General features: G+C 29.7%; 1 protein-coding gene across 1 annotated transcript; it reads right to left on the reverse strand.

Moving 5' to 3' along the window:
• Positions 1–2,599: 2,599 nt before the first annotated feature.
• Desi (DM4/DM12 domain-containing protein Desiccate) lies at positions 2,600–23,738 on the reverse strand. Its single transcript, XM_016050109.4, has 5 exons — positions 23,632–23,738; positions 18,513–18,878; positions 8,995–9,268; positions 7,083–7,263; positions 2,600–4,514 (listed from the first exon to the last, which is right to left on the reverse strand). Exons 1-5 carry the CDS (start codon positions 23,728–23,730, stop codon positions 4,355–4,357), a joined length of 1,080 nt encoding a protein of 359 aa, XP_015905595.4. The 5' UTR covers positions 23,731–23,738; the 3' UTR covers positions 2,600–4,354.

The following is a 23,738-nucleotide window of genomic DNA, read 5'->3' on the forward strand; positions in this document are numbered from 1 at the left end:
ATTTGGTCAAATGAGACGATATATAATATAAATTCGACGAGTGGATAAATTAGACGAAATATTATATAAATGTCGAATATTTATTATATGAGGTATTATATTAGTATCTATCTATATTATATAAAACGCTAATACGTACGTATGTATGTATGTATCAATAAAACCGATGATATTTCTTTTCTCGCGCTGGCAACAGTTTTCATTTTTAATTGATTGGATTCGGCGCGCAAGAGCACGTAGTGAGCAACCAGATAACAATAACCAGAGTGAGCATTATCAGGTTGTTCAATTCAGATTCATGCACTGAAAACATGACAATATTTAATTTAAACTCAATTAGGAATTAATTAATTGAAGTGAGAATGCTTTAAAAGGCCGCTGTTGAATTGATATTTTTCTACTGGGAGCTACCTGAACGTCTAAAAAACGTTTAAGTGTTTGTATTGAATGCATTGAAATTTTTTTATATTTCGCGTTTATTTATGCATTGAATTTTCACGCTTTAAAATGCAGAATATCAGTGAAGCAATATTTGATAATTTATTTTGCTTATATGTTTCTTATTTAGCTAATGTTTTGATTTTTTCACCATGTGCAATCTAAATAGCTAATATACTTTTTTAAAAGCCAATAAGAACATTGGTAGAATTCTTCTACATAAGTACAATACTATGTCTTTGATGATAAAATACTATGTTTTTGATGATAATATATTATGTCTTTGTGCTAGAACATTGTGTTCATTGGCGAGCGAGCGCAGCGAGCCATGGTTCACGACGTGAACCACATAGAATTGCGTAGCATTTCTCGGGGGTTGGCGAGCGTTAGCGAGCAGGGGGCGGAGCCTCCTAGTATTATAATAATTAGACTAAATTATTAGACGTACTGCAGTGTTTTAATATTTACATGTTTTGCACGAGTTTATATGCAATACTTTTATATTTAAACATATATGTAATGGGTTGTTATTCAGAAGATTTTTTATATACTTCCTATTTGTATTTATTTTTAACGTATTGCATTACAATGTTAACCAATTGATACACGAACATAAACAAGTGCAAACCGGTTTCAGCCACGTAAAAACAATAAAGCTGTAGGGTATCCCCTGATAATTAAGATTTTACGTAGTGCGTCTAATTATTTGGCCAGGTACTAGTTCAATCGTGATTCAAAAATTTAAACATTCTATTTATTTTCTTGTTCGATAAATTCCTATATTACTCTTATATTCTTGATTAAAAAAATCTAATTGTACTTTTATATTTTTGATTAATAATTTTTTACATATAGTATTTGTATACTTCATTAATAAATTCTTATGTTCAGCTTATATTCTTGATCGATTAATTCTTATACTCTGTGTGTATTCTTGATCAGTAATTCTTATATTCTGTTTACATTCTTAATAAATTCTTATATTCAGTTTACATTCTTGATTAATAAATTCTCATTTTCTGTTCTTGATTAATAAATTCTTTAATTTTGTTTACATTCTTGATTAATAAATCTGATTTGAAAGGGTATTGTTCACTATTATATCTAATTAATGGAAGCATACATATTAAATATCTGTTAATCTTTTGATGTTACTCTAGGTTCTGACGATATTTTAAAAATATAACGATATTTTAAACTTAAAGTAGTTGATTGAAAATTCTGACGATATTTAAAATTCAAAATGGTTGATTGAAAATCGAACGATTTCAGGGATAAAACTATCAAAATTTTAATGGTATCAATTACTGTTCAAAAATAATTGATATAGTTTTAACCCACCTCTTTAAAGATGGTTAACCCAGTGATAACTCTATTAATGAACAATCAGAATTTGATAAAAAGATGGAAGTTTTTTTATGAAATTTTAAAGAGTGGCAATACTGCAGTAGAATGATGCTTTCGATCGTCTGCATTAAAATAGTTTTTTTCTTAACCCATTGGCAAAATAGGTGTAGTTTTAGGTTTTAAGGCGTGCGCACTTTATTTGAACGTCATTACACTTTTCAACTCTGTTCAAGAGTTATAGTGCGCATGCGTCGTCATTGCATGCGTTGCTATGGCGACTGCTGCTGTTTGATAATTTTTTTTCTTCGTTTTCTTTTCACCAGCAGTCATTCTTAATGTATTTATATAATAATAATTTTAAAGTATTTTTATATTCCTTTTTATTATTAACTTATAATTACTGTCTTGACGGTGATTTTAATATAAATATGAATACTGAAGGAGGAAAAGTATTTTGTGACGTCTTGAAACACGTTCATAGGCAGGATTTGAAAACCAATCCGACGACAAACATCAATTGAGACAGTTTTTGCAACACATGATTTGAAATGTGGCATTTGTTGGAGTCAAACCAGAAAAGAAAGAAGAAGAAAAAAAAGAGGAAAAAAACATTTGACCAATGAGTAACCAGTAATCGTAAAAAAGCGATCAAAATTTTTTTTTAAAAAAACTTTTTCTTCTTCTTTTTTTAATATTTATTTCATATTCTCCTATTACATATCATTTTAAATTCACCTTGTTACACTTTGTTGCTTTAGCGGATATATTTTCGGCATATTTTAATTCTTTTTTAAAAATAATAGTCGACACTATACATAAGTCAATAATATTTTATTGTAAACAAAATTCAATAAAATGTACAGACCAGCTGAAATAAATTCATTTCACAACATGTAAAAGGAACAACATTAAACAATATATTTACAAACATTTTACAAAAAAAAATTGTATCAGCCTTATTACGCAGATATAAATTCTTGACTTTTAAGATAAGCTCAGATGGACTAAAGTGTTCTTTTAAAAGTATGCTACAACTAAAAACATTGTTTTAATGCATTGTAAGTTGGTAATAAATTAAAGTAACTAATTATATTCTTCTTTTGTAAAACCCATCACGCTTATTTAACTAGAGTTATTATGTATAACTAAAATTATTAAGTATTTTTGAGAATAATGTTATTTTTCTTAAAATTTAAGTAAATGAGTTGACGTTTTTATTTTTGAGTTACTTTTATGTAGTAAAATATTTAAGACTCATGAAAAATGTCGTTGTTAAATTTTTCATTATTTGTTTATTTTATTATAAACAAGGCTTTTTTTAACGACATAGTCTTTAAAAATCTCTATTTATTTCTGATAAATGCAATTTTTTGTTGCTGATTGTTTAACGAAGTGACATTTTTTTCCGATATAGAATAGACAAAAAAATGCAAACATTTCACGACTAACTCTATGTAAACAATTCCTCTTATAGCAGTAGATGTTTTGGAGAATTTCACATGGGCAAACTGTTTGCAGTATTTAAAAGATCATGCTTGAAACTTTCAGAAACTGTTTTCATTTAGGTTTTTTTTTTTTTTTTTTTTTTTACCTGTGCAAAATGTGGATCGACCAAAATAGGGAGAGGAAGTTGTAAACTTCTTCCTTGTCTTAATACCCACCTATTTGAAATATTTTTACAGGTAGGTAGGTACTTTATTTACGTCGCACTAAAGTTGCGCAATGGGCTATTGGCGACGGTCTGGGAAACATCCCTGAGGAGGATTCGAAGACATGCCATAGCAATTTTGATCTTCTGCAGAGGGGATTGCTTCCCAGCTTTGGTAGTCCGACGACCTGCACGTGAAGTCGAGCACTTTACGGTAGAACAGTCTAACGAGGACCGATACCACGCCCCCTCGGTCCCTACGCAGGCTGATCAAGGAAGTCACCCAGCCGCTTACTGAGTGCAGCCAGTGATGCTTGACTTCGGTGTTCTATTGGGAAACGTGTCTTTACGAGCAGTTCACTGCGGGATATATATTTTTATAGGATTGTAATATTTATATATAAATGCTTTTAGATGTTAATTTGAGATATTAATTTGCGAGAGAAAAAGAGATATTAATTTGCAAAAATTATCTTAATCGATGAAAATTTTGCACGAATAAATAGGATATTTTTTTGAAAAGCTTCAAGCATGATCTATCAAATTGTACCGTGTAAAATCTTTCAAAAAATTTACTGCTCAAAAAAAAAAAAAAAAAGGATTTGTATATTAATAAAAGATAAAAAGAAACACAATAAAGTAACTAATTCAAGGTCTAATATCTCAATATATCAGAATCAATTACTTCATTCCTTAAAACAAAAATATAGTAAATTTTTCCCTACTATTATCTGGGTTTATATAAACGTGAAGCCATATTTCGAACACTAGCGCTATCTTTTGTACAGTATAATATACGGCTATCTGGCATACAAACTGCAGGTCATAAAAATATAAATGGCAAGTGAAGTAAATCACGGTATTTTCTTTTCTATATACACATTTTGCAGACTTAGCTTTGAGAGTTTTTTAAGTACGCTTTCAATTTCCGCCAAGACTCGAAAGCATTTTCGTGATGGTGGCAGCAGCAACAGGACATTTATTTTGTTCGTTAAAATATTCGCAGTCGCCTCCAGAACCACCAAAGTCTCTGGCTTGCGTCAAAGCTCCTTTTACCAACCATTTTTTGACTACAGGAAGACTGAAATGATAAGCAATTATTTTAGATATATATGTGTGTCACTTAAATCCTGAATAAAGTAAATCTTTTTTCGTTGACTAGTAATTCAAGTGTTCGTTAAATATTATTTCCAATACTATTTTTTGACTTTTGACGACAGGAAGACTAAAATAATAAACTATTTTAAATATATGTGTCACGTAAATCAAAAATAAAACAAATCTTTTTCATTGACAAGCAATTAAAGTGGTTGTTAAGTACTATTTCCAGCATAATTTTTTGACTTCAGGATGACTAAAATGATAAATAATTATTTTAAATTTACATGTGTCACTTAAATCGAGAATAAAATAAATCTTTTTCCATTGACTAGTTATTAAATATTATTTATTAAGATAAATATTATTTCCAGTACCATTTTTCGACTACAGGAAGACTAAAATGATAAATACCTGTAATTATTTTAAATATATATATGTGGCACTTAAATCGAGAATAAAATAAATATTTTTTTTTTTGACTACTTATTAAAGTGTTAGTTAAATAGTTAAATACTATTTCCAGTACCATTTTTTGACTACAGGATGACTAAAATGATAAACTATTATTTTAAATTTACATGTGTCACTTAAATCGAGAATAAAATAAATCTTTTTCCATTGACTAGTTATTAAATATTATTTAGTAAGTTAAATGTTATTTCCAGTACCATTTTTCGACTACAGGAAGACTAAAATGATAAATACCTGTAATTATTTTAAATATATATATGTGGCACTTAAATCGAGAATAAAATAAATATTTTTTTATTGACTACTTATTAAAGTGTTAGTTAAATAGTTAAATACTATTTCCAGTACCATTTTTTGACTACAGGATGACTAAAATGATAAACTATTATTTTAAATTTACATGTGTCACTTAAATCGAGAATAAAATAAATCTTTTTCCATTGACTAGTTATTAAATATTATTTAGTAAGTTAAATGTTATTTCCAGTACCATTTTTCGACTACAGGAAGACTAAAATGATAAATACCTGTAATTATTTTAAATATATATATGTGGCACTTAAATCGAGAATAAAATAAATATTTTTTTATTGACTACTTATTAAAGTGTTAGTTAAATAGTTAAATACTATTTCCAGTACCATTTTTTGACTACAGGATGACTAAAATGATAAACTATTATTTTAAATTTACATGTGTCACTTAAATCGAGAATAAAATAAATCTTTTTCCATTGACTAGTTATTAAATATTATTTAGTAAGTTAAATGTTATTTCCAGTACCATTTTTCGACTACAGGAAGACTAAAATGATAAATACCTGTAATTATTTTAAATATATATATATGTGGCACTTAAATCGAGAATAAAATAAATATTTTTTTATTGACTACTTATTAAAGTGTTAGTTAAATAGTTAAATACTATTTCCAGTACCATTTTTTGACAACAGGAAGTCTAAAATTATTAACAATTATTTTAAATATATATATTTCACTTAAATCAAGAATAAAATAAATATTTTTATTGACTAATACATATTATGAAATATATATGCATATGACTTAAATCAGGAATAAAATAAATATTTTTTTATTGACTAGTAATGAAAGTGTTAGTTAAGCTTTTATTTCCAGTACTATTTTTTGACTACAGAAAGATTAAAATAAATAAGCAATTATTTTAAATATATGTGTGTCACTTAAATCGAGAATAAAATAAATATTTTTTTATTTACTAGTTATTAAAGAATTAGTTGAGTATTATTTCCAGTACCATTTTTTGACTACAGGAAGTCTAAAATTATTAACAATTATTTTAAATACATATGTGTCACTTAAATCAATAATATAATAAATATTTTTATTGACTAATAAATATTATTAAATGTATATGCATATCACTTAAATCAGGAATAAAATAAATATTTTTTTATTGACCAGTAATTAAAGTGTCAGTTAAGCTTTATTTCCAGTACTATTTTTTGACTACAGGAAGACTTAAATGATAAACAATTATTTTAAATATTTATGTGTGACTTAAACCGAAAATGAAATAAATAGTTTTTATTGACTAATTTTATATTATTAAATATATATGTGTCACTTAAATAAGGAATAAAGTCAATATTTTTTCATTGACTACTAATTAAAGTGTTAGTTAAGAATTGTTTCCTGTACCATTTTTTGACTACTGGAAGACTAAAATGATAAACAATTATTTTAAATATATATGTGTCACCTGAATCGAGAATGAAATACATTTTTATTGACTAATATTATTTTAAATATATGTAAGTCACTTAAATCCAGAATAAAATAAATTTTTTTTTATTGGTTAGTAATTAAAATGTTTGCTAAGTATCATTTCCAGCCTCAGTTTTTGACTACAGGAACACTAAAATGATAAACAATTATTTGAAATAAATGTGCGTTACTTAAATCGAAAATAAAGTCAATCTTTTTTTTATTGACTAGTTATTAAAGTGTTAGTTAAATATTATTTCCAGTACCATATTTTCAAAGTTTAGTAATTTAGCTCGGTGGACAAAAGTTAGTGTATGATAGTAAATACTCACTTAATGATATCTTCCACTACATCTGCTGGTGTAGTTGTTCCATCTCGTCCACTTGTACGTTGCTGATAACGTTTGGTGTTTCCCAATGAGCACAGCGCCATCTTCATGCATGACTCGCCATCAATATTGAACTGATTGAGAACACTGTTAACGTTATGGAAAAAATCATCGGCCCCACCACCTGAATCATCATAAAACAACACATTGAGTGAAAAGGAAACATAATACATAACAATTGAGAGACGACAATCCAATAGAGACGATTACATACAAAAATAACAGCGCGAACATCATATACAAACAGGTTTTTGTATTCTGGACATGTTGTTATGTTTTGAGCTTACTCATTTTATTTCATTTTATAACCGGCGTTCAGCAGCCGACCATTTTTTGGATTTACCAAGATCATCACACAACCATGACCAAGCACTTAGCTCCAATTTTAGGGTTCTATCTCTTAACGGTCAAGGTAGGAATGTAATGCTATTTTGATTCTGCTCTGACGACGTGGACAGTGACTGAGCTGGTACCCATCTCTCGATCTTCCACACCACAACCAAGGAGAGGACTTTCAACCACGACAGATTCAAAGTGCTCCTTGCTACCTTAACACGCTGGTTGTTTTGTAGGCTGTAAGGATCGAAATCACAATCCCCAGCTATCCAGCCAACTGCACTCGCAGAACTCTTCATGTTTTACAATCATCAAAGATAAACTCTACAGCCTTGTAATTTTGAAATCAGAAGACCAGGGATTATGTTTCCCAACCATCAAGGTTAAACTCTGTTGCCTTGTAATTTTAAAATCAGAAGACCAGGGATCATGTCTTACGACAAGGTTAAACTCCGTAGCCTCGTAATTTTGAAATCAGAAGACCAGGTATCATGTTTTACAATCATCAAAGATAAACTCTACAGCCTTGTAATTTTGAAATCAGAAGACCAGGAATTATGTTTCACAACCATCAAGGTTAAACTCTGTTGCCTTGTAATTTTAAAATCAGAAGACCAGGTATCATGTTTTACCATCATCTAAGCTCTGTAGCCTCGTAATTTTGAAATCAGAAGACCAGGAATTATGTTTCACAACCATCAAGGTTAAACTCTGTTGCTTTGTAATTTTAAAATCAGAAGAACAGGGATCATGTTTTACGACCATTAAGGTTAAACTCTGTATCCTTGTAATTTTGGAATCGGAAGACCAGGGATCATGTCCTATGACCATCAAGGTTAAATTCTGCTACCTGTAATTTTGAAATCAGAAGACCAGGGATCCTGTTTTACGACCATTAAGATTAAGCTCTGCAGCCTTGCAATTTTAAAATCAGAAGACCAGGGATTAGACCATTTTAGAATACTTCCCTGCGTGGTAAATTGTTTGATGGAACTGATCGTTTTGTGTCACATAAAGAGGAAAACTACGAAAATCTCCCAGGGTTAGGGATAAAATCTAGCATATGATCAATTTATCATTAAGGATATTTTAACGTCAGCAATGTGCTATTTTGAGCCGGAAACAAAACTCGGATAGATAAAAACTAATTAGAAGTTCCATTAATATCGAAAAAAAACATTTAATAATAGTGAGACAGTACAAGCCACAAAATCGCATTTTTTAAATTTAATATTAAATTCTAGACATCTTTCTCAGAAAGTCGTTCACAATACTCATTATATTGGGTTATTGGTAATGCATTTGCCACCAAGATCATGAAAATGCATAACGAACGTCTAGTTAAAAGAATGACTTGTGTACGAAAACACATTGTAATGATTAAAACATTTCAAGCCTGAAAAATATATAAATAAATTCTATGAAAATATTGATGGTCATTAACGTAATAATTAAATAAAACTAAATATATGAGCTAGTATCTATTTTAAATTCCCATTAAAAAAAAAAAACCATTTACCATCTCTGAAAGTGTTGCTGTTGAGACTGAAGATATTGCTGACTTTCGGGTAGAGCAAGGCAGCTGTTACAGCCATTGCCGCCATGGTCGCCAGTCCACTACCAGAACCTGTACCAAGAAGATTTGAAGCAAGAGTGCCGGTGCTAATGCTTGGAGATCCTCCGAAACCCAAGCCATTTCCGAACAATCCACTCCCAATCGATGGGCTTGCTAAAGCACTGAACATTTTGGCATACGGGACACTGAAGAAAGGCAATTTGAAATCCAAACCGACCTAAAATTTAATTTAAATTAGTGAGATTCGGAGCTATTAAAAAGGGAAAATTCAAACTTATGTAGGGAGAATGATTAGACTTTTCCCCGAGAGGGAAAAACGAACAAGAACTGTTTACTTTCTTTTTAGATTAGAAGAAGTGTGCATGTAGTTTGCCTAGGTAAAGAACTCCCCTAGCCACTCGCCTGGAGTTGTGGCTGTGACTAAGGTTACGAGGTTTAACTAGTTAACTGTTAACTATTATTAACTATATTATATTGACTCGGGTCGGCAAGGGAGAGGGAATCAAGGGAAAAAGAAGCTCCTATCTTTGAAATGCGTTATTTCATGTTTCCACAGCCTTAGACTTCGTGGCGAGGGGAGTTCTTTCGATAGACAAACTATACGTTGCAGTCGTATGGAGATGTTAAAGTATGTTCGCGATTTTTACTTTATGTGTTTATTTTTGTTTTATTAAATTTGTTGTGCTAATGAAAAGGTATCTTCAGTGATCTGTTTTAAGCTTAAACACATCAAAATCCTTATTAAATTGATTAACAATTGTTAAATATTATTTTAAATAGTTGACCACAAAAATTAATCCTAATGAAAATCTTTAAAGATTTTGAATATTGGTTTTGAGAAGAAAAAAAATTAAGCATAAAATACTCTTATCTAAGTCAAAATTTTTGATGGACCAACATAATCTTGATGGTAACTATCAATAATTCCATCATGAACCATTATATTTTTGATAGTAACCATCACCACAATGTAGGAATTTGGACTGATTTATGATGGTCCATCATAAAAAACTAAAATGTTTTGATGGTATATTCCTGAAAATCAACAAAAATTTTCATTAAACCATCATGGAAACGTTTAGTTTGAATCATCATAGACCATCACGGATCTTCGTGGATTGTTGGTCCATGAGAATTAAACTTCTTTTGATGGACAACCATCATAGTATTAAAGTAACATTTTCCATCATTGAATGATGGAAGTTTGTTGACATATTAAAAACCATGAATGCATAATGGAAAATGTTGGAGGATGGCGACCACCAAATGATGTTGGACCATCATGAATCACACTGAAATCAACATAAACCATCCAAATGTTTTAATGGGACCATCAAGCATTTTCACTTGGGTACACAAATAAATCACAAAATACTATACAAGTTTGAAATTTTGAAACATTCGTTTAATAAAGCTGTTGTAACTACTGAAATTTTGAAACATTCGTTTAATAAAGCTGTTGTAACTACTGAAATTTTGAAACATTCGTTTAATAAAGCTGTTGTAACTATTGAAATTTTGAAACATTCGTTTAATAAAGCTGTTGTAACACTAGCTGTTGTAATCATGTGAGTTAAATGTCTAATTTCAGATCAGCAGCAACGAAACTTTTTGATATAAGTTGAAAAATGATTATTTTGCTTTACTTTTTAACCTCTTTATTACCTCGTTCCACATATGTCGACCTTCACTTCTTAGCTTCTAAAAATACGCCATTAGAAAATTCATGATTTTATCCTCTCTGAAACATTCGCGGACGTTTAAGGTTTTTGGATATTCCAATAGATGGAGAACACGTTAAGTTATTTGGGTAGAATTTCACATGAACAGAAGTGATTTTCGAAAAATAACGCTAAATCCAGCTATTTTCAATCAATTAAATTGATTTTATTTCAAGTTTGATTAATTATAAAACGAGCAACTAGTTTCAATTAGTTAAAAACATTGATTAAGTATTTAATTTACTACAAAGCAATGGCAACTGTTTTCAATCAGTTGAAAATTTAATTACAAATTTGATGGATTACAAAGCAAGAAATACTTTTAATATGTTTAAAAAAATGTTTATAAATAGAGCAACTATTTTTTAAATGATAACAAAGATTCGATTACACAGTTTGGAACTGTTCCCAGTTAAAAAGATTGATTACAAATTTGGTTGACTCGAAGGCAAACGATTATATTCAATTAGTCTTTATTTTACTTAATTAAAGATATTGATTACAAAACTAGTAACTATTTATAATTAATTATAAGGATTAGTTATAAAGATTTTTTATAAAGCAATAGTGGCAAAAAAATAAAAAGTAAGTATAAATAAGATAAATTTCCAGACGACATAACGTTTCAAGTTTTTTCACTTTTTCTCTATAGATCTGCATAAAATTTTACTCTATCTAAAATAGAAGCAAGAAGAAAAAAAAATTCAACTAAACATTATTTTCCCAAACTTATATGCATAAAAGCAAACATAAAAAAAAACTAGCCTCAGAGATTAGAATTTTTTTTTTTTTTTTTTTTTTGGTAGCTTCCAATATTTCTACTTCAAATTCGATTTTCGGAAACTTTTTAAGGAGGGAAAAAAAGTGCTGAATTCAGCGTTAAAAACAATTTAAAAACCAGTGTGAAGGCTCAGTTCATAGAGATGGGGGGGGGAATCAGACTGCTAACTATTTATAGACTCTCAAGCCAGATATTTTCATCTAATTTATTCATAAGGGAGTATTTTTATTGGTTCGTTTTGAATCTCAAAAGCAAATGGACAAAAATATTTTGATTGTATTATAAAAAGATTTTGTGTGATTATTAGTAGATTTTATTATCTTTATGATAATTTAAATTATTCAGGGTGCAAATTTTTAAACGAATATATAAAAGGAACAGGGGTCTGTCCAGACATTTTGTGAAAGGTCCGTTTTTCGTGAAATTGTGAAAAAATCACTCACATTCTTTCAACCAGGGTCCGCTTTTATGAATTTGTACAAATAGGGTCCGTTATTGCAAAAAAAAAAAAAAACTTTTTCAAGGATTTTTTAAATTGTAAAGACATACAAGATTACGGCTCAACACTGTAAAATTATAATTAAAAAAATTAAATTTTAAAAAATAAACAACAATTGCTGCTTCTAAATTAGAGATGCAACATACAAATTTTTGGTATTTAGCCAATACTGCTGAACGCAGAATATTAATTTCGGACGAATAATGGAAGAATCGTCTGCCGAAGTCAAAACTTAATTCGTTTACATCCATCTTTCTTGTTTTCTGCCCTGGAAAGGGTTTATTCGATTAACAAAATAATAATGAAGATAAACAAATTTGTGAAGGGTTCGATTAAAAGAAAAATCATTTTGTGAAGGGTCCGTTTTTAAGTTAAAATATTTTGTGAAGGGTCCGTTTTTATGAAAAGATATTTTGTGAAGGGTCCGTTAACGGACCCAAATTTCTTCTAAACAGACCCCTGAGGAAAGAAATATTATTAAATTGAAAAATGGAAATAATATTGAATAACTGGTCCTCAGTAAAATCTATTTAATATTCGCAATAGAAAATTTTAAAATATATATTTTTTCCCAATAATATTACATTAAATAAATTACTAAACGATATACATTTAAAAAAAATTTTATCAGTATCTCACATCGAACTTTGAAATTCAAAATAAAATAACCAAATTCAAGAATAAAGAATTATTTTTCTCTGATAACGTGTCTCACAATATATAATGCCTCTTTTTCGAAAATAATAATTCAGCTTATTTTTATTCAATTTCAACTTAAACGGATAAAACTACCTATACTAACTTATACAGCAAAAAACATAACCTCAACAGGCTTGCGAATGACATAAAACCTAATTTTAGGACTCATTGATGAAAGATTGAAAAATTTTCATTAACATTAAATGTTTCTTAAATTAAAGTTGAATTTTTTTTTGTTAATTTATTTATATGCAGCAGTAAACAAATTTATTTTAGACAAGTTTTATGTAGCTAATATTTTAAAAGAAAAAAAAACGTATATATATATATATATATAAAGAGAGAGAAAACGAAAAAAATTAATAAGTTTTATAATATCTTATTTTTATAATATTTTATTTATAACTTCGCAATTATGATAGTAATATTAATTTAAATTTTTTGGATTTGGGTAAAAAAGAGGAATATATTTGCTTTGTTGATTTATACAATAAAAGAAATTATTTTAAATTTAATATAAATAAACTAATTACTTGGAATTCTAATTTTTCAAAAAACAGCTATTTAAATGCCATTTTTATTTAAATGAATAGAATTAAAAGAATATGTAATAATGTTTATTTTTCCAAAAAACAGATAGATAAACTCTTTCAAAATTTTATTTAAAAAAAAAAGAATAGAAACCCAAGCAATTAAATTCTATATTAAATCATTGAGTTAATTGTATGTTATTAATAAATTTACTAAAAATTTCTTTGTTAATTAATATTTTAAGTTACACCTTAGTGAAAATCCTTTAACGTTAGCTACTAAGTAAACAGAACTGCAAAACAAAAATAAAACATAACACTTCGCTTCTTCCTATTCATTTAAAATAAACTGAAATATATAACGCTATCTAAAAATAATTATACCGACAGCTCAACGCTAGTGATGTTTCCTTATCAGAACAATAACCTAACCTCTAATTTATTTAATAAGGCTGTTTATGAGTTCCCGACAATGAATTTGCTAGAAAAAACAATTTTACCCTCGAAAACGAGATCATCGCACTGTATTCAAATTAGCATTATTTTTTTAAAAAAACGAACGAGTTAAAAAAAAACTGATAGAGTTAACGAACGCTGTACTGCCCTGGGCTTTGTGTCAGTAATACGCTACTGTTTAAATGGCGTAAGAAATGACTGAGCAGGTATTAAATAAGGTTGTTATTCTGATTGATTTCCAGATACTAGATGAAAACAAATAAATCTAAAATAGCATACTATTTTTTTTTTCTTTTATGATTTTATATTATTTTATCCGTCGTTGAACAACCGACCCAATTTTGGGTTTACGACTACTAATGTTCAACTCCATAGCCTTGTCATTTTAAACCCAATCCAGAAGACAAGGGAACTCCTGGATCAGTACCCCCTGAGGTATTGATTTGTTATGGGAACATGGAGGACTTTGCGACTCGACAGATTTAACGTGCATCAGTCACCATTAACTACGCTGGGAGTCTTCAGCCTGCGGGGATCGAACCCACGAGCTATTGGACATGGGGCCAGTGCCCTACCAACCAGGCTATCCTTTCTTTTATGATTGTTTATTTTTTTTATAATTACATTTTATCACCTTCGTTGAACAGCCGACCCAATTTCGAGTTGATCAATGGTAATTTTGAGCTCAGCCCAGAAGACAAGAAAACTCTAGGATCAAGTTTTGGGAGAAATGTGCCTTTGTGGAGGACTTTTCGATGGTACTTATCCTAATTTACGTTTCATGTGAAGGAAAAATACGAAAACCTACCATGGTTAGTCTGACGGCAATGGGACTCTAGCCAATGATACCACTGAAGATATTTTGCTTCAGAACTGTGGTCAGAGGGAACAGGGTGCGGAATTTGCAACGACCAGTCACCGCTGGGATTCGAACCCAGTCATCACGTTGGAAGGCGTGTGCTCAACCCCTTGAGCAACCATGGCTGATGATTGTATATTTTATTTTATTTTATAACAGTCGTTGAACAGCCGACCCAATTTTGGGTTTACGACTACTAATGTTCAACTCCGTAGCCAAGTAATTTTGAACCAATCCAGAAGACAAGGAAACTCCTGGATCAGTACCCCCAGAGTTTATGGGAACATGGAGGTTTTTGTGACCCGACAGATCTAACGTGCATCAGTCACCATTTACTACACGGGAGTTTTCGTCCGGCGGGGATCGAACCCACAACCTGTTGGAGATGGGACTCAGTACCGTTCCAGCTAGGCCATCCGGATCATGATTATATATTGCAAAAAAGCACTTTTAGCCTCTTTTCATAATGTTTTAACCATAATGCATTTCTTGTTCTTTACTCTCGCAATTTAAGCGATTAGCATCGTTTGCGCAAATTAACAACCTTAATTCAAGTTAGTTAATACAGTCAAATGGTGAGCTAGGTTCAAATGGTGAGCAGGGTTAATATGGTTAATACCGCCAAATGGCGATATTTTAATAATCATCTTCCTATCATCCAAATTTATTCATTTGAGGGAAGTGAACGAAAAAAAAGCAATATTAAAGTTGTTTTTAATCAATTTTTGAAAATTTTCACAAATGAAACGATTGATGATTTACTGATTTCGGCAACTGTTTTTTTTAATCGTGTCAGATACAAGATTACTGTCCAATTAGAATACAAGAGGTATTCTAAATTTCCAGGATGTTTTTCGAACAAAATTACGCGAATGCAATACATCATTTTCATAAAAGCAATTCGGAATTAGGTATTTGCCAGTTCTTTGATTCCTTAAAAATAACTTTACTTCTGCTTAATTTAAGTCAAAAGAAGTTTCGGTTTTCACCAATTTAAACGAAATGAAATATGTTTTTTTCAAAATATACTTTTACTTTTGTTTGCTCAGCATTGAATTACCTGTCTAAAATTTCTAACCACTCAATGTTATTGCTTTAAATGTTTGGGAAATTTTTTATATGTTGCTCCTCTTTATTCCCCATTTTTTAAGGGTTTTGAGTTTGAGATTTAACTTTTGACGCAAATGGGCCCTTTGACGCAGATGCTCAGGATCCTTTTTATGGTTTTTTTTCTGATGCTATAATTACAAGACAAAATATATTTTGAAGGGGACAGAGCTCGCCTTCTAATAAGGTAAACCGGGTTCGAAATCCAACGATGACTGGTCGATACGAATTCCACATCCAGCTCGCACTGACCACAGTGCTGACGTAAAATATTCTACCGTGGGAGATCTTCGTAGTTTTCCTCTCCATGTAACGCAAATGTGGATTAGTTCCATCAAAAAGAGTCCTAGACGAAGACAAATTTCTCCCAGTACTTGATCTAGGAGTTCCATTGTCCTCTGGATTATTCAAAATTACAAGGAATTGAACATCAATTCAATCATCAATTCAATTTTCAAACTGTTCAACGACGGTTACAAAATAAAACAAAGTATAAAAAAATAGTCTAAGAGTTACTAAAAAAAATCTGTTACATTATTGGAATTATATTTGTTCTAAAGTATAAAATTCAAACAAAATCATTATCAATCAATCATACCAAATCAATCTATCAAAAGCAATCTTTACCAAAATCAATACAAATACATAATCTTAATAGTAAATAGTAGTTTGTGAATAAAGGCGAAGGGAGGCAAATACGTTATGTATTTTTATCTGTGCTAGCTTTGCTACTTTGAACTTTCTATAAACGGGAAAATACTTCGACATCACCAAAAGTACTGCGTTGAAGTCGGAGTTACTAGTAGCGCCACCTACATATTTTTACAAAGTAAAATGAAGGCGGCGCTACTAGTAACTCCGGCGTTAACATAGCGCCACCTACATACTGAATACCAAGGATTAAATTATTAATAAGTGACTGATAGATTAACGCAGGGAGTTAAAAAGTTATGATGCGTCGAACCCATTTAATTTTAAAATCTCCCATTTTATTCAAACTTTTAGTTAGCCATTTTGCAGTCTGCCAAAGAGAAAACAATGCTTTCAATTTGTACAATCGTTAAGTAAGTTTTTATCAGTGGTGACTACATTGATATTTTAATATAAAAATCATCTTTTTTAAAGTTAAAAATAATTATATTATCCATGACGATAAATTAATAATTCAAGTATAAGTATATAATATGTACTGCTTTGATGTCTCCCTTATAGAGCGATATCACTCTTAGCATAGAGTAAGTAGTAGCGCCACCTACATTTTATTTTTAAAACAATGTAGGTGGCGCTACTAGTAACTCTATAGTACGGAGGAAGCTGGATCGAATCCCGCAAGAACTCCGGATGCGTATTTGTGATGTTTTTCTCTAATCTGTGCAATTTTATTGTTATTATTATTTTTTTTTTTGTTAATTTGATAAGGGATTATAAGCCATCTTTCGTGGCTCCCAATGATCGAATGAATCATGACATTCCGAAAAACCTCGAGAGAGGGACCACTCTCCGTTCCACAGTAAAATGGTCATTGATGGAGGTTGGGCGTTATTAGAGGTTAACTCCATTGACTTCAAAATTGTTATTGAAGGTACATGATTTTTCGCAAACGATTTTAATTTTAGTCAGTGTCGTTTTCTTAGTGCGGAAATGCTACTTCTGTTAGCGTCATGAAAAGGCGGGTCGGGGAATAAAATATAGCCTCTATAAAAATGATCCCAATTGATATCACTATATGTAAAAACAAATTTAGCAATTATGAATGTTAAAGCTATTTTAAATAAATAAACAATTATGCTTTTTTGTTTTAGTTTGAATTTAATTTTATAGCTTAAAAATTAGTCAATTTTTAAAAGATGAGAAGAGTTTCGTTTGTTTCCGATGCTTGTTTTTTCTACAATAACTTTTTCTCTTCTAATCTAACTTTCAACTCTAAAAGTAAATCATTGATAGCTTAGGCACTCCGACTGCAACATGAGGTTGAATCATCAAAAAGAGCTCTCTAAAGATTCTCTCACAAATATTTTCAATACATATGAATCTACTTAATTTGTTTTGTTACATTTTTTGTTTTTATATTTTTTCGTGTTTCCTTTTATGACTTTTTCCGCATTTGGTGCAGAAATTTTCCCGCTCGATTGGACAGGTTTTGATGGTCTATCCTAAAGGTTTTCTTCAACTCGAAGTCTACGGGAAAAAATTCTGTGCCTCCCAAAAGTGGTCGTAAATAGAGGGTGTCTCTGCATACAGGTGGCCTATCCTGGAGGTTTCACTGAATTTTATTCATTATCGTTTTCCCTTGCAATAGTCATATAAGTCAACCAAAGAATTCGAACTCACTCCAATATTTAAAGTGGTAGTGAAATGACAATTAGATTAATTTAAATTTGTTTACTTTTTCCAGCATTTGAAACCTCCCATGCGCGGCTATCAAATATTACCTATCTGTTTAATTTTTTTTTCTTATGATGGTAAATGATCACAACTCTTTATTAAACAAAAATAAAACGGTTTACTACGCTTAATTTACTCAACAAGATTCTCCCTTAAGTACGAAAAAAGTTAGCTTTCATGAATGAAATACTGAACACGAATTAATAATTCTCGTATTAAATAGTATATTAAAGTTTTCGTGATAATATTCAAAAAAAAAATTTCGAAACTTTTTAGTTATTAAAGAACAGACTAGACAGCAGACTATAAAATCCTTTTAAGAAAAATAATAATAGAAAAGAAAAAGATAATTATTTTTCCCATTTTTTTGTTGATGATCTTTCTAAATTTATGAACAGCAGAAAAAACTTTCACAAATGCATACCTGCATTCCATCGCTTCCGAAAGTTGGCAACAGTGAAAGCAGACGATTTTCATCGATAGCCGAGGCAGCAGACGATGCTTGGCTAAACCTGTCCTGTGTTTCCTCGTAGGGGGAAGAAATTACGTAGGCGGGCTGGTGCGTCCTGGGATCTTGCTGTTGAGAAGATCCTGGGAAAGTAAAGACTCTGCCTTTGCGTCCATCTTTGGGTGTAATTTCCTTAGCTGCGTCCACGGAGGAAGATTGGCGGCCTTCAGCTCCGATTGGCGTCGGTTCTCCAAATAAAACTTTTTCTTCCGAGAATGCGGTGTGCAGAACAGCAAGTGAAATTAAAGAAAGGATGTATGTAGCCTTCATTTCAAAGCGTTTCTGGAAGAAAAAAAATATTACTATTGAATCTATAATTAAAAATGTTACATTCAAATTTTTACTTACTGTTAAGTTTTCGTTTCATTATAGTGTTTTTAATTGATTAGAATAAAAGTAAGTTAAAAATACGATAATGCAGCTACTTCACTTTGTAGATTTTTATTTTATTTTTATGTACGGTGTATGACAATACTCACCGATGTTTGTAGGTAATATCCTCTAACACCTGAGGTTTTAATGAAATAATTTATCCAGTGGAAATGAAGAAAAGTAGTAATTTGCAAAAACAAGTAGAATTTCTATAAATCTTTTTTATCGAACTTAAGAACATAACCAAACTTACCATTTGACCTCTCCTATGTATGTTTAAAATATTTATGTGTAGCGGTGGGTTGCATTTTTTTTAAATTTAGATAAAATAAAATATTGCTACTAAAAGTAAAAATAATTTCTGAAACTACGGAAATTTCGTAATGTGTTGCACGATATGGCTTATAACGAACAAAATATTACCTATACAATAAAAAATTTTACTCTACTGATAAAGAAAGATCACAAGCATTTTTTTCATGCAAAAAAGTCACACATAGTCTGGAGAACGTGGTGGCCATTAAAGAGGTCTGTTGTCGTCGTTTAACCCTCGTCCAATCCATCGACGAAGTAACTCGTTATTTAGGAAGACGCAAACGTCTGTCAGATAAAGGAAAGAGGCATTTTTGTTGAAAATTGGACAACGGATAATCTGCAATTGTGGTATTAGCCACAATTGCAGCATATTAAAGTTGCACAACCGTATTTCCCACCATTAATCGTAACATGTTTGCAGTGAGTGGAGCAAAAATTTGTTGCATCTCAATTAGTTAAGATATTGATTTTTTTTTATTTTTTTTTTTTTTGAAAAAAAATTTTGATGTTTCTACAACTATGTATTAATTATTTTTATCACGCTCTAAGTAAGAACGCATATTTTTAAAAAAAGTTATCATTGAACAATATATTTAGTTATATGTCATTGTATGTTTGAAATTCTTTAAAGATTTTACGTTCAAAATAGAGATAACCATATTATTGATATAGGAAAAATATATTTTGATATTTATGCATTACGATTTGTTGCTGAGTTTGCGTGACATAAAAAATGTTTACTTTTTATGCTAAAATTTGCCCTTGTTTCGGAAAAAGTATTTAATAAATTTCTAAAATTTACTTCATATTTACGATTTCAGGATCCTTGCTTACCAAAAATTCTACTAAATTCAAATTTTCTTTAGAATGGCCTTGTTAAAGAGATCAAAAGCAAATCATTTGCTGCAATAATTAATTAGCTCTCATCATCTCCAAATCAAAATTAGGTATCAAACTAAAACGACTAATTTTTAATTCGAATACAAATCCAATGATTATATATGCATCACAAGATATCAAACAGATGCAAAATTAGATATCAAACTAAAACTTTTTCGAATATAAGACCAATGCATATCTATGCATCACCAGAGTGGGATTACATTTCAAAACCGGAAACGAAGAAATTTGTTACTTTCCAAAATAAAGTTCTGACGAAATTAACTAATTCAAGATGGTTTATACGAAAGCAAGACCTCAAAAAATCTCTTAAAATAGAGCGATTTGACAACCCCGTTGCCAAATTAAACCATAATTTTTTTGGACAAAGCTCTAAAGTGTAGTACAGCAAATTTTAATAATATTTTTCAGTACCAGAACCAAGAAAACGAGAATTTCATTAAATCTATCTTTTTCGTTGATAGGACATATTCAAGACATCAAATTTATATAAAAAAGAAAATAAAAGTTGTGATCGACTTATTACGATCACTGGTCAACCATTGGTCAAGTGCTTTTTCTTTCTGAATTGACTCCTCTAAACGCGACAACATTTCAAATCATGGATTGCAAAAGCTGTCTCCATTGATGTTTGTCGTCGGATTGGTTTTCAAATCCTGCCTATGTACGTGTCTCAAGACGTCACAAAATACTTTTCCTTCTTCAACATTCATATTTATATTAAAATCACCGTCAAGACAGTAATTATACGTTAATAATAAAAATAATATAAAAATACTTCAAATTATTACTATGTAAATGCATTAAAAATGCCTGCCAGTGAAAATGAAAAGAAAAACAGCAGCGGTTGCCATAGCAACGCATGCAATGACGACGCATGCGCAGTGCAGCAGGATATATGTGTGGCTAAGGTACAGAGTTACTTTTTACTAGTGGAGTAAAGTGAATAAAAATTAGACACCCACTATTTGAAGTTGTTGCGAATTAATTTTTTTTTTAGTGGAAGTAAACTAAAATAGAACATTTTTAAACAAGTAGATCATTCAAAAAAAAAAATTCTTGGAACTAATTCTTCTCATATGTATGTGATTAAATTACTTGTATATGAAAGGCGAACACAAAATTCTTTTAATTCTTATTGATTAAAATTTAACTCATAACCCTTGCAACCACTAGGAAAAATGTTTTCTGAAACAGCGGAGAATCCCTAGTAGTTAGTTCTATCGAGTGAGAATTCATTCATCTCTTGGCAATACGCCAAATTGAAATAATAGGAGGTTAATTCTTTAACAGAGAAATAAAAATGTAATTTAAAAGGATTAGAGAACTTTCTTTACCGACTGCAGAATATGGAGATAAAGATATTAAATATTTAAAAAAAAGAATATAATATTTATGTATGTGATTGAAACTTTACATGTGAATAAAAGTGATTGCATTAGTTTTTTTGCAGTGAAAAGGAATGTTGCAGCTGCGCGAATGTTAGTAATATCATATTGGAGAATAATCTCAAATAATATGAAATTTATTTAACAGAGAAAGAAATGTATTAGAAGGATTATTTTTTTTTCTTCAGTAGCGGCATAAGAAGATGAAGATTAACATATTAAATAATTTGAAAAAAAAAATTAAGTTTGTAAGAAGTTTTTTTCAAAAAAATAGAATATTTAAAATAATACATGAAATTGCAAAAAATGTGATTAAAAGAGATATGGTAATTAGAGATAAAATAGCTTGTTTAAAAGTTTAACAGTGAAAAGAACACTGGCTTTTTCGTAATATAGCTGCAAATTTCAGTAGTTTTTTATAAAGAGATTTTTTTTTTAAATTTGTTATAGGCTGGTATTCTTTTTATTAAAAAAAAGATAATACAATAATATATATAATTGAGGATTTAAGCAGAATTATACGAGATTATAAGAGATGTGATTAAGTGAGATCAAAAGTGATTATAAGAGATTAAATAACTGATTTAAAATTTTAACACTAACAGAAACACAGGCGTTTTCGTAATGTAGCTGCAAATTTTAGTAGTTTTATATTACAAGATTTTTTTTAATTTGTTAAAAGTTTTAATCTTTTTTATTAAAAAAAGAGAATTCAATAATATATATAATTGAGGATTTAAGCAGAATTACATGAGATTATAAGAGTTGATGATTATAAATGATTATGAGAGATTAAATAACTGATTTATTTAACAATGAAAAGAACACAGATTGTTTCGTAATATAGCTGCAAATAGCAGTTTTATATTACTGAACTTTTTTAATGTGTTCAAAGTTGGTATTCTATTCCTAAAAAAAGGAGAATACGATAATATATCTAATTGAGGATTTAAGCAGAATTATATGAGACTATAAGAGATGTGATTAAGTGATTATAAGAGATTAAATAACTGATTTAAAATTTTAACTGTGAAAAGATCACAGGCTCCTTCGCAATATAGCTGTAATTTTTAGTAGTTTTATATTGCTAGATTTTTATTTTTTATTTTGTTAAAAGTTGGTATTCTTTTTATTAAATAAAGGAGAATACAATAATATATATATAATTGAGGATTTAAGCAGAATTGCATGAGACTATAAGAGATGTGATGAAGTGATTATAAGAGATTAAATAACTGATTTAAAATTTTAACTGTGAAAAGAACCCAGGCTCTTTCGAAATATAGTTACAAATTTTAGTAGTTTAATATTGCGAGGTTTTTTTAAAAAATTTGTATAAGGTTGGTATTCTTTTTATTAAAAAAGGAGAATACAATAATATATATAATTGAGGATTCAAGTAGATTTACATGAGATTATAAGAGATGTGATTAACTGATTATAAGAGATTAAATAACTGATTTGAAATTTTAACAGTGAAAAGAACACAGGCTCTTTCGTAATATAGTTACAAATTTTAATAGTTTAATAATACGAGGTTTTTTTTTAAAAAAATTGTATAAGCTTGGTATTCTTTTAATTAAAAAAAGGAGAAAACGATAATACATTTAATGGAGGATTTAAGCAGAATTACATGAGATTATAAGAGATGTGATTAAGTGATTATAAGAGATTAAATAACTAATTTAAAATTTTAGCAGTGAGAAGAACACAGGTTCTTTCCTAATATAGCTGCGAATTTTAGTAGTTTTACAATACGAGAATTTTTTGTTTAATTTGTAATAAGCTGTAATCTTTTTTATTAAAAAAAGGAGAAAACGATAATACATTTAATGGAGGATTTAAGCAGAATTACATGAGATTAAAGAGATGTTATTAAGTTATTACAAGAGATTAAATAACAGATTTAAAATTTTAACAGTAATCATGCACTTTCGTATTATGGCTGCGAATATTAGCTGTTTTACATCCAATAATAGGAGAATAGCTAGCTTACTCTAGTAGGAGATTAATTATTTACGAAGATAGTGATGGAAAGAAGATCACAGAACTTTTCTTACCGTCTGCGTCAACTGAAAGGTGAAGATGTGTTTTGACCGTGTCCTAAAAAGAGAATAAGAATACGAAGAAAGAGTGACCGACTTTTTATAGGTTAGCATAGTTTTCA

Source organism: Parasteatoda tepidariorum, chromosome 5 (genome assembly GCF_982258835.1).
Source record: "Parasteatoda tepidariorum strain Cologne lab strain chromosome 5, Ptep-v5.0, whole genome shotgun sequence".
In the NCBI taxonomy this organism is placed as follows: Eukaryota; Metazoa; Arthropoda; class Arachnida; order Araneae; family Theridiidae; genus Parasteatoda; species Parasteatoda tepidariorum.